Raw genomic sequence first — 12,473 nt, forward strand, 5'->3', positions numbered from 1 at the left:
CTACTTATATTATATTATATATAATATTATTTCCTGCCATGGCGGGAGGTCAGACTAGATGACCTACTCAGGTCCCTTCCGACCCTAGAAACTATGAAACTACTTACACCATCTGAGCACTTGACTTTATGAGAGTGGATCAACACTATGATTACCTGTCTGAACCCTGTACCGTTCAATCTACATAAGATCCTCACTTGCGCAGGGGTTTAGTTTTCAGTTTCTCACTTCATTCAGGAACCCTGTAGTAACCATAATCCTGTAAGCTGTTATATATCCATAGTTAGGACATCCAGGTCTAAATATCACTGTCTGCTGCTGACCAGGTATTTGTAATCTATGCTCCATTCAGTTTAGGAAGGAAATAAGTGTTTGACTTATTTTACAGACTTGTCAAATGCCCTTGCTATTTCTGACCCTTCTACCCTTTTAAAGTGCCCACGCATGGGACTACACTGTTGATTTTGGACAGGGAGGGCGGAGAGGGAGAGAGGGAGAGAAAGAATATGTTTGTTGCATATGAGAAGATCCTTCATAACTTCCAGCTCCTGTTTTTGTTCACCTCATTCACCAACCCGTCTAAAAACTTACTGAATTGCCCTTCTGAAAACATTGCACAGCTCCTGACAACCAGGCTCCAGGGAAGCCAATTCCAAGGCACTGATTGCAGGAGGACCTGGCCTATTTTATCTGTCATACTGACAAATGCACTGCATCTCACCCTTGGTTTACCACAGAGGCTGCTCCTGGCTAAAATCATCATGTCCCTTCCAGCCCCCAAGAAACTATGAAAACAAACACTCATCCTGCAGCCAGCCGGGCCGATGTGAAGTTACGCCAGGCCTGCGGGGCTGAGGAGACACAGGCACAGCGTGCCCGGGTGTGCGTCCTCTTCCACCATGGCAAGCTCGCTCTCCTTGTATCGCCTGTTCCTCGTGTTCCCGCTAGCGCGGCAGTTGCTGTGTCCTCCCACCCTGCTCTGGAGCCTCCTCCCCAGCCCCCGCGCCTGCTGGATGGGTGCCCTGCCCATACCAGCGCCTCCGTGCCAGTGCCTAGACTGCAGGAGCCAATACAGTCACTCGGCAGGAGAGGGCGCGGCGGAGGGACCTGCCCGCAGAGAGCTGCGCCGAGGGGCCCGCGGCTCGGCTCGGCTCGGCGCGTTTCCGGGGCTGCCAGGCGAGTGCCGCGTGGGAAGGGGCTGGGGCAGCAGCTGGCGCGGGGCAAGGCTGCCCGGGCTCCAGCAGCCAGCTCCCCCGGCACTGCTGCGGGCCGGGCCGGGCCGGGGGGGGCGGGAGGAGGCTGCTGCGGGCCGGGGGAGCGGGCGGAGGCTGCTGCGGGGGGGGGGGCGGGAGGCTGCTGCGGGCCGGGGGAGCGGGCGGAGGCTGCTGCGGGGGCGGGGGCGGGAGGCTGCTGCGGGGGGGCGGGAGGAGGCTGCGGGGGGGGACGGGAGGCTGCCGCGGGCCGGGGGAGCGGGAGGAGGCTGCTGCGGGGGGGCGGGAGGAGGCTGCGGGGGGGGACGGGAGGCTGCTGCGGGCCGGGGGAGCGGGAGGAGGCTGCGGGGGGGGACGGGAGGCTGCTGCGGGCCGGGGGAGCGGGAGGAGGCTGCGGGGGGGGGACGGGAGGCTGCTGCGGGCCGGGGGAGCGGGAGGAGGCTGCTGCGGGGGGGGACGGGAGGCTGCTGCGGGCCGGGGGAGCGGGAGGAGACTGCTGCGGGGGGGCGGGAGGAGGCTGCGGGGGGGGACGGGAGGCTGCTGCGGGCCGGGGGAGCGGGAGGAGGCTGCTGCGGGGGGGCGGGAGGAGGCTGCGGGGGGGGACGGGAGGCTGCTGCGGGCCGGGGGAGCGGGAGGAGGCTGCGGGGGGGGGACGGGAGGCTGCTGCGGGCCGGGGGAGCGGGAGGAGGCTGCGGGGGGGGACGGGAGGCTGCTGCGGGCCGGGGGAGCGGGAGGAGACTGCTGCGGGCCGGGGCGAGGCCCGGGGTGTTGCCGCGGCATCACGGACAGCGCCTGCCCCCGCTGCTGGACCCTGGCTGCCCCTGCCTGCAGCCCAGCTCCCCCCGCCTGTCCCGCTGCTTAGCTGCGAGGAGATGGAGGAGGCCAAGGAGACTGAGTACAGCCCGGTTAAAACTAGGCTGTTGGGAGCAATGGAAATAAGAGGCGGTTTAGTTCTCTTCTGCACGCAGGCCCCGAGGCCTGACAGCGGAGAGATGCCAGCTCGCCCCACCACAGGCGCCTACCCTCCTTCTCCATTTTCCTCCTCCCACCTTCCCAGCCATCACCAGGCCTGGCTGTAATTGAAACCCACGTCATTCCCAGCTGTATTGACGTGCCGAGGGTTTTGTGCCCTTTGGGATCTACCTAGTCTGCCGGCACCTAACCAGGCCAGTCCTTGTGACTCATTTCCCCTGACCCCGTGTCAGGTGCTTTGTTACTCAACAATGACCCACCTATTCATGCTGGCAGAGCGCTCCAACCTCTTTGGAGACGTTGGCCCAGTGTATACACCATCCATCTGTATTTTGTGAGCGCCGGCAGCATTATAATGTAACTAAGATGACGCGTGTACTGAAGGGCAAAAAGAATACGCATCAAGTGAATGAGTAGAGAGGCACTGACTCTCACCTCGATTCCTCAGACAGTCTCGCCTTTTCTACCAGGCCACAACATTTGCTGGCCCATCTTTGATACCGGTGGGGGAAACAGAAAGACAACAGGGTTGTTAGTTCATTTTTAATTTACTTAATCAAGAGGGGATATAGATCTTTTTGTACAGCAAGCAATGATGATGCTGGTGGGGGAAGGGGAAAGACAACAGGGGTGTGTGCTAATTTTTAATTCACTTGATTAAGAGGGGATATGGATCTTTTTGTATAGCTAATGATGATGATAATTAAGGAAAGCTTTTCTTTCTCGATACTGTAGTCTTATGCTTTGTTAGTAAAGAAGAAAGGCCCAGTTTATACAGCGATGTTGTATGTCACCTTTCTTGAATGTAGGAAGAGCTGACTAACACAGAATATCAAGTATCGCGTCTGTCTTTGAACTATTTTTAAACCCTATGCTCTCATGACCATACAGTCCAAGACTGTCTCAGCTTGCTCGTCATGGGAGTAGGCAAACCAGAAAACAACTTGCATAACTAAATAAGAAACAATCCTAGAGACAAAAGGTTGGGTTTCTTGTGAACACAAAGCACGCATAACTTCATCTTCCTTCTGTCCTACTTTCGATAGTTAAGTGTGTAAGAAGTCTGCTGAATTATGTAACCATAAATAGTTGACCATGCGGGGGTGGGGGGTGGGGAATCTTACTTAAAAGCTCTTTTGATCCATTTGGCCAGTTTATTTGCTACAATTTCTCCTATATAAAAGGAGTTGGGTAGGGCTGCTGCTCAATGAAAGCTCTTTTAAACTCTGGCTGTTTGCTTAGATTGTATGAGGGTGTTTAAAATGCTTTATTGAACAACATGATGTCAAATACTTGTCCCTGCCCTTGCAACTGCAGCACCAGGGGGGAGAGAAGCTTCTGTACATCAAAAACACAAGTCTTTATCACATACAAATTATACTTGCCAACCTATCCTGCAATGCCAGTTCTATATTTAATATTACAAGTGAACCCTCTCCAGGTTCACCTCTTTGGCTGGTTGTACCATGACTTGTCTCTTAGCACAGAGTGTTAAGCAAACCAAGTCTCTGGACAGGGAAGAAGAAATAAGGCAAAGTGTAGATAGGGAAGATATGTTTCTTGTGATGAGGTGAATGATTCCACTTCCCCACACACACCATAAGGAAAACAAATACTTCCCTCAGCCTGAATAATACAAGTTTCAGTTGTTGATGGGTAACATCCTACTTAATTTGCACATCTAGAATACATTTTAATGCGTCCCATTTGCCTTCCTTAAAACAGCTACTCCATTTTTTTGGCACACAGAGAAAGGTTTGTACAGGCTGATTTTTGGTCGAGGTGGTAACGGTAATATATTTACACATATTCATGTCACAGAGAATGCAAACAGAACTAGGAGTAAATAGCCAGTATGTAGAATGGAGCAAGATTAAAACCTTGGGGCATGCATCCTTCTCCCATTACCTTAACCTCTCCAGACTTCATGATATATTATCCATATGGTCCTTCTCAGGTCTTACACAGATATCAAAGTGAGCAGCCAGGACAGAATCCCACAAACATGCATCAGACACCAGTGATGAATGTACTAGAGTCCAGCAAACCTATTCAGGATTGATTTCTGATGGATCACATGCTGAGGTTTTAGCCACTTCTGCTCTCATTTTGCTGCAAAGTGATCTCCAGGGAATTTTTTTCACTGGCACAAGAATTGTCATGGAAGAAATGTATCTGCTGTAGGAAAGTATGGTTACCCTTTAGGCTCATCACCTAGTCTTATACCAGTCACTGACCTTCTGCTGGGTGCTAGGGACCCAGACTTCAACTTTCTGTCACACACAAGCCAGAGAATGGAAGTGACCAAGATCAAAACCTGAAGCTGTCTGGCCTTGCTTACACTAGAAATCAAGCCAATTAAGTCAATTGGGTCATTCAAAAATATGAAAAGCCTAAGTTAAATACTGTACAGCAAAAAATACTAAAACTGTTACTTCAATTCTTTGGCACTCTATGTTGTGATAGAGTTATTGTGGAGGGAGTGGTTTTGTACAATTGGCTTGTATCTGATATTTTATAGACTCTTTGCACTGGAGCACCTTTTTGAATAATAGATAGCATCCAATAAATGCTAAAAGCATGACAGCCTCTTTAGCGAGAAGCATTTTAAACTGGACTTTCCCTGGCTATCATCCAGCAGAGAAGCAGTGCTGGGAAATGCACAATCCGATCCTTTTTGCCCCCATTCTTCCTCCCTCCCCAAAGTATTACTATCAAAATATTACCATTCAGAAAGTTCCTAAAAAGGCATGCTTCACTCTGACATTGTGGGGTGGCCCTCTTGCCATTTGACAAGTCTTAGCCTTTCGCTAAGTTGTGAGTTGAATTTGTTTTAGGAGTTGCACCCACAAAAGAATGTTTCTCTCTCCCGCCTATTAGGAACGAGGTCACAGCTCTAATTACAACCTCAGAGTGCCTCAGATTTTCACAAAAAAATACTTTATTCCCTTCTGCTTTTCCTTTCCTTGACTTCACAATACTTTTTAACCAAAAACCCCTAGTTCTTACTTACGGTGATGGTCCTTTCCACAGCTCCAGTAATGGAAAAATTCTTAAAAACTGGCCATATCAAATAGGATGTTAATGATTTTCTGTCTGAACGCCCTTTTGCATTGCCAGACCAATGTGAAGGAGCCCTAGTATGGATGAGAGTAAGTGCTGTGATCCATTTTGCCTCTTGAAGTGCGATTCATTTTCAAGTGACGTTTGACAGTTTTACATGCAGTAGTAGTCTGTATCCACCCACAGGTAACTGACTCCTAGCTATATATACTAATTTCAAGGGAATACTACAGTATTTCTGGTACCACTGTGAGATAAAATTCTAGCTAATCATTTTTTCTTTGTAAAGGCAACAGGTATATGTTTTTAAGACTTGAGTATTTATAGGTAATGCAGAAATCATGGTTTAACTGAGACCCATTACACAGCAACATTATGTTCATTTAAAATGCATGTTAAAAAGCAAATACTAAAAAACCTGTAATTCTTAAGAAAACAAATCTTAATGTCTTTGGGTCAGTTCAGCCAGACTGCAAACTTTAGGTTTCAATTATGCTGATCTCCTGGCGATCAAAAACTTGTGGGCTAGGAATGGGGGTAAGGGGAGGAAGGCTCCTTAAGTACACCAGGAACAGAAAGAAACTTTGAGACATTTATTTTGAAAATAAACCTCCAAATTTGAGTTTGTGGGTGTGTGGGGGCATGTTTGGTTTTAATACTGGTTTTGTGGATAGCGTTACTGGAGCTGCCATAACCACCACCCCTCCACCCCCACAAGCATGAGTAGCTAAACTTCTTGTGATTTGGTATGTTATAACTTATATTGCAGGAGCAGATTAAAATGGAGCATGGTTAACTTCCACTGCAATTGATGCAGCAGGTCAGAAACAACAGGGTTTATTTCCCCAAGCACCATGCGTAGGGTGTGTTCTTCCTTTGGCAAGTGTGGGCAGGAGTTCTAGCCATCTGTTAAAGGAAAGGGAGTTTTTGAAGGGGTTGTTTGCATATTTTGGGTGCAGCGATCCAAGCATGGGTTTTTTGGGTTTGTCTTAATAGTCCTGTGAATTCAAAGCATTTGGTCTACAGTCAAATAGAAAGGAGCATCATGTGCCTTTACACTAAAGTCACAAGCCTAGTGAGATCAGATGAGCAGAAGCTTCTTGCCCTCAGATACATGCAGTAATGGCAGCATAGTAGATATAAACAAGGCAAAAAATGTACCCTCAGTCTCATGCCACATCTCCCTTAGTTCCCATATTTATAAATACAGTTGTTAGGACAGGCTAGCACGGTTGGCTCTTATTCTGCATCCTGGAGAAAGCAAAATCACCTCATTCTGTTGTGCAACTCTTGGTGGCTACTATTCAACCGATCAGTGATGATCCCAAGTGGGCATCAGATGATGGTATTTAAGGGCAAGTCTAAGATCATTCGGAGGTCTCTAGCAAGATTGCATGCCTCGAGTCTCTTCTGTATGTCAGCTTGTTGTTTAAATAAAAAAAATCTTTCTGATCATTGTATTTTACAGACGCTCACCATGGGGCGATGCCTGGTAATCTGTTGGATAGCAATTCTCCTTATTGTGGCATGGAGTGATGTTTCCCTTTGCAAAAAAGGGAAGGGCAGACCCAGCGGAGGTGGATGGAACACAGGAAGCCAGCGCAACCCTGGCTACCCGCACAACCCCAGTTACCCCCACAACCCTGGCTACCCGCACAACCCCAGTTACCCCCACAACCCTGGCTACCCGCATAACCCCGGTTACCCCCAAAACCCTGGCTACCCGCACAACCCTGGCTATCCCCGCAACCCTGGCTACCCCCAAAACCCTGGCTACCCCCAAAACCCTGGCTGGGGACAACACTACAACCAGAAGCCACATAAAAACAAGCCTGGTTTGGGAAGCGTGGCAGGAGCAGCAGCAGCTGGTGCTGTGGTTGGTGGCGTCGGAGGTTACATGTTAGGGAGTGCACTTTCAGGGATGCACTATCGTTTCAGTAATCCTGATGAGAGCCGGTGGTGGAATGAGAACAGCAATCGCTATCCAAACAGCGTTTACTACAAGCAGTACCAAGAACCTGTCACCCAGGATAGATTTGTGTATGACTGCGTTAATGTCACTGTGACCAGTTACAAACTCGAGCCTAGTCAGAACCCAAATATGACAGAGATGGAAACCAAAGTCATGCATCAAGTGATCGAGCAGCGATGCACACAGCAGTATCAGGAGTATCGGCTGGCATCAAGCGTCAAACAATTGTTCTCCGACCCCTTGCTGATCCTGGGTACTGTGCTTGTCATTTTCCTTGCAATGCATTAAGGAAATGGTCACAGCTTGTGCCACGCTACTGCCTCTGCAAATGTTTGGAGGGAGTAATCTACATCAACAGCCTTCGTGTGGAGGTCTCTCATTCTAGCTTGTCCTCTCTTAGGCAGAGTACCTTAAAATCTGTTACGGCAAATCATTATCAATAATGCACCATAGACCCAGGCTGCTAATATATAGCAGTCTTAAAAACCATTACGATTGTATACCTAGGGCCAGAAGTAAGATCAGGGCCAATTTTCCAACATTAAGAAAATTGCCTGTTAGCTCCAAGGCCATACCAGCGCCTACACCTTGTACATCAACACAATGCTTACATAAGTGATTTTTGTGAACACATTAAAAAGTGGCTTTCACGAAAACATCCTCTTCTTAAAAGCTGTTTGTTGTGTTCTCATATATACAAAAGTCAAATGATTTTGTCCTGCTTTACTAGACAGATTTCAGTACACTGTTTTCCATTCTTCCCTCTAGATAGCACTGTTCATAAGCTTTGGATTTGCCTGGTTTCACAGGCCCTCCACATTTATCCAGGCTAAGTATGTCACAGAGGCAGAATACTTAAGGAAATCCGCTTTGCTAGGAAGTGGCGTTTTTAGCCTAAGCTGCTTAATATTGTCAACACCAGAATGGCCCTGACTTGGGGACAAAACGTTGTTGGGACACGCATAGTTCAAGTTCAGTTACTTAGCACATACTCTATGACACATGACTATTTCCGATTATTTCACTAGTAGGTTGTATAGAGCATCTTCTTGTACTTGAAGTTTACTCTCAAGACTTGTGTACCTGTATATAACATCTATTTAACTCTTTGCATGCGGAAATCATTCCAGCAGCAATGACAGAACAGGTTACCTTAGAAGGCACAAGTGAGCCTGTGGCAGCAGTCCAAACACCCAGGTTTCAGCAATTTAAGTTAAGTTGGTTAAAGCTAAACAGAGCATCCTTTTAGTTGAACTGTAGTGGTCTGTGACTTATGTGGTTTAGGGAGAGAGCTAGCTGATGAATGCAGCTACAGCTGAAGCCATAGCACTTATTTCATACCCTACATCCAAATTCTGTTTATGCAGAGCACCTAAGTCAAACAGGCATGGTTTGGATCTGACCATAATCAAGTCTGCTGTCAGCAACTGTCAGGAAAGGTTCCACCCCCCTCTGCATGAGTGCAGCTCCTGCTGACAGTCACTCACGCTTACTCAGCATTAGAAATCTTTTCCAGTCTCCTGTGGGCAGAGGATCAAGAATCAGAAAGAAACCTGCTTCAAATTTACTTTGGTGACCCAATCAACTTAGAGCGAGAAACACCCAGAAACCTGATCCTGAGAGCAACTGGCCAAGATGTTGGGAACCAGATTTTGGAAATGATTAGCCGAGTCTCAACTATTGTTTAGTGCTCTAATTTGATTAATTGAATCCATTGGTGGGTAATTTATTACTAATCTGCATTTTGATCAACTTGTTAATGCAAAGGTCTTGTATATAATATGTAGCATATGTAAAGTTAAGCTTGTTGAGATACCCATTCCCAGTAATGTATTTTGTGTATATTTGCAGGGCACTTGAATGACTGATGTACAAAATATAGAGCCATTCTAATTCTTTCTGCTTCATTTTCAGTTAAATGGGTATCTGTTTAAACTGCTCAAAATGCACACTATAAAAACGGGACTTTGAGCTCACGTGTACTTTGTGACGAGAACATTTTGTATATTTGTAATGGTGCATGCACTTAATTTTGATGTTCAAATCCTTTTATAAATGTTTGACATCTCAGTAAAAAAATAAACGCACACACGGCAAAGGCTCAAGCATGTCTCTTTCATGCAAATACTTTTCCTCATTTTTAGGTCTATATCTCCCCAGAAATCAAAAAAACGACCCCCTTCCCTCAGAGACATTTCCATAGGCCTGAACCTTTCTTGCTTCTGTGGATCTAGGCCCTCACGTGGCCTCTTCTCCATACAAACTGAGCATTTCAGTCATTCTGACCCCACTTTCACCACCTGTAACACCACATTCAGTTATGGAATATTACCCCCTTTTCCAGTCAGGTGTAGCCAGTATGCAAAGCAGATTTGCCTAAGATCACAACTGATGTTTCTGACAGAGGCAGGAACGGTACTTGATGGTCCCAGGTTAGTGTTGTATCTACTAACTCAGTGGTTTTCAACCTTATTAGACTCAAGGCACCCTTCCATAGATTGGAGAAACCCCTTGGACAATGCCAGCTCTTAGTTTCCTCTCATTTTTGGACTACATAAGAAAAACAGCAATTGTTCTGCTGCAAAGAACTCAGAAAGACCACAATAGGTCAGAATGCTTTTAACACTACAAATTCCTAATTGAAATCGCTGAGTTTAGCTTGTGAATCATATTTGCACACCTAACAATGCTAATGTAGTCTAGCATGCCACAGCACTCTTGAAAGGATCTCAAGCACCCCAGGGTGCTGAGGTTGAGAATCACTGCACTAGACAATCCTTGCTAGCTTGATTTCATTTCACCTGCATCTTAGCAAGAGCCAAGGTAGCATTTACTAAATGTTTAAATCCCATTTTCAAAAGCAAAGTTAGGGACTCTTGAAAGCAGGGCTCACCTATGCAACTGAATAATCTGGTTTTGAAACTTTTTTTTAGGGTCATCAGGGAGTCAATATGATTTTTCTGTGTGAAATCAAGTGCTCGGGTTAGAAATCAGCTTCATGCCCTCCTATCACAGGCAGTCTGACAAAAAATATTCAGGCACCAACACTGAATTTAATCTTTTACTGCATAAAAGCAATAAAAAAATACAACCTAGGGAATTGCTGAATCAATAAGGCCCAGTAACACCATCAGGTTTTCCCTGCCACGTTGTTATGCCTTGCATCACAATGGCTATTATTTTTAACTTCTTGTTTTTACATATAAAGATTGAAGCACACTGACAGCTGCTAAAGTAGCCAGAACTTGGGTTCACTGAAGCTCAAGCATCTCCCAGAAACAATGGTAACAGCAAAAAACCAGCCTAGGGCTCCCACTATGTTGTTACTGCAACTCACTCCATGCGCTGCTGGAAGGGGCCAGCCATACTGTAGAATCATAGAATAAAAGGACTGGAAGAGACCTGTAAGATCATCAAGCCCAGTCCCCTGCCACGGGCAGGAGGTTACTGGGCTTAAACGAGCTCAACGAGGTGCTTGTCCAGCTGCATTTTGAACACCTCCAGGGATGGTGACTACACCATCTCTACTGGAAGAGTGTTCCAGATTCTAGATACCCTTATGGAAAAGAAGTTTTTCCTTATGTCCTGCCTAACTTTTTCCTCAACCAGCTTGTGAACATTGGTCCTCATCCTCCTAAGGGTTGCCTTTCTGAAGAGTTGCTCACCCCAACATACTTGTAGGCAGGTGTCAAGTCACCTCTCAGTCTTCTCTTACTAAGGCTGAACAAACCCAGTTCCCAGAGTCTATCCTCATAGGTCCTATCCTCCAGGCCCCGATCATACAGGTGGCCCTTCTCTGTACCCTTTCAAGCTTATCCACATCTTTCTGGAAGTGCAGAGCCCAGAACTGGACACAATACTCCAGCTGGGGTCTCACCAATGCCAAATAGAGGGGGAGGAGCACTTCTCTGGATCTGTTCACAACACATTGGCAATACACGCCAGTCCTGTTTGCCCTGCTGGTGACTTCATCGCACTGACAGCTCATATACATCCTCTGGTCGATTGTTGCCCCCAGGTCCCTTTCAGATGCAGTGTCAGCCAATGGGCCACAACTCATCATATAGTTATGATGAAGGTTCTTCCTACCCAGATGAAGGACCCAGCACTTGTCCCTACTGAACCTCATCTGATTGCGTTCAGCCCATAGGACCAGCCTGTTGTTAAGGTCATTCTGGATCTTTAGCCTGTCCTCAGATCTGCCTGCATTTCCCCACAGCTTGGTGTTGTCTGCAAATGTAAATCACTGTGCTTTCCACTCCCTCATCCAAGTCATTGATAAAGTTGTTAAAGAGCATGGGCGCAAGTGTGGCAGAGTGGGCTTCTCTCAGGCCAGCCATCGCCGGCCTCCCACCTGCCTACGGGCACACCACCCACCTGTCTCGCTTGCCATGACTTGCTGGAAAATTAATAAGTAGGTGTTGATTAAGCGGGAAGCTGCCCATTTCTTGCCCTGATGCTAGGAGCCGCTATCTGTGGCTCAGATCCTCCCCTACCCTGCAGCCCAAGCCTCACAGATGGCATCCAGATGTTACAAGCACATCAGCTCCACACTAGGCTCCAGATCCTCCTCATAGGACCCTCCTTTGGTCCCCCCCACTCTGGCAGCCTACGCCGCCTTCATCCGGGCTGCCGAGCTCCACCTAGCTGGCTCCCCTCTCGGGTGTGGTCCCTGCCAGCATGGGCAAGTCGAGGGGGCACTCTACCCCCCGTCTCACTAGCCCCACACTCTCCGTGGGTCACTCCCCCTTCCTGGACGTGGGGAGCTGGGGTACCTCACACCACAACTGGTGCCCCAGGGTCTCACAGGGGACTCTCACTGCCCCCTGGGGCAGCAGGTCGTGGTGCTACTCCGGATGTTACTTTCAACTCACTCTCTGCCTATCGGGGTCTCGCTCTGGGGATGAGCCCCCCTGTTCACTCGGCCCTTGGCCCAAATCTTGGCCTCAGGTGTCTGGAGACTTACCTGGGCCTGCTCCCCTTGCTTGGGGCTGCACATCACCCCCCTCACCGGGGCTTCAGATCTCTGCCCCTTACTAGGGGCTACCCCCTCACGGAGGCTCCATTACTCTGCCGTCCCTTGGGGCTAGCACACCGCCCCTCACCGGGGCTACAGATCTCGGCCCCCTTCACTTGGGCACCGGGAGGGAGGGGTGGTCTCCCTGGTTGGCTCAGGGGGCCATAGCCATGCCTGGCCCCAACCCTCCCTCTTGGGGTCTCGAACCCCCACAGGGCTCAGGTGGCCTCAGCCGTCC

At 48.2% G+C, this 12,473-nt stretch overlaps 1 protein-coding gene across 1 annotated transcript; it reads left to right on the forward strand.

Moving 5' to 3' along the window:
• Positions 1-962: 962 nt before the first annotated feature.
• Positions 963-9,323, forward strand: PRNP (prion protein (Kanno blood group)). Its single transcript, XM_090053457.1, has 2 exons — positions 963-1,176; positions 6,715-9,323. The coding sequence occupies exon 2, from the start codon at positions 6,724-6,726 to the stop codon at positions 7,504-7,506; it is 783 nt and encodes a 260-aa protein (XP_089909583.1). The 5' UTR covers positions 963-1,176; positions 6,715-6,723; the 3' UTR covers positions 7,507-9,323.
• The last annotated feature ends 3,150 nt before the right edge of the window (positions 9,324-12,473 follow it).

The sequence above is a fragment of the Crocodylus siamensis genome, chromosome 6 (assembly GCF_052110815.1).
Source record: "Crocodylus siamensis isolate JL-2025a chromosome 6, ASM5211081v1, whole genome shotgun sequence".
In the NCBI taxonomy this organism is placed as follows: Eukaryota; Metazoa; Chordata; order Crocodylia; family Crocodylidae; genus Crocodylus; species Crocodylus siamensis.

Bases quoted from the DNA above. Each gene is read 5' to 3' on its own strand.
- PRNP (XM_090053457.1), top strand. From the start codon at position 6,724: ATGGGGCGATGCCTGGTAATCTGTTGGATAGCAATTCTCCTTATTGTG.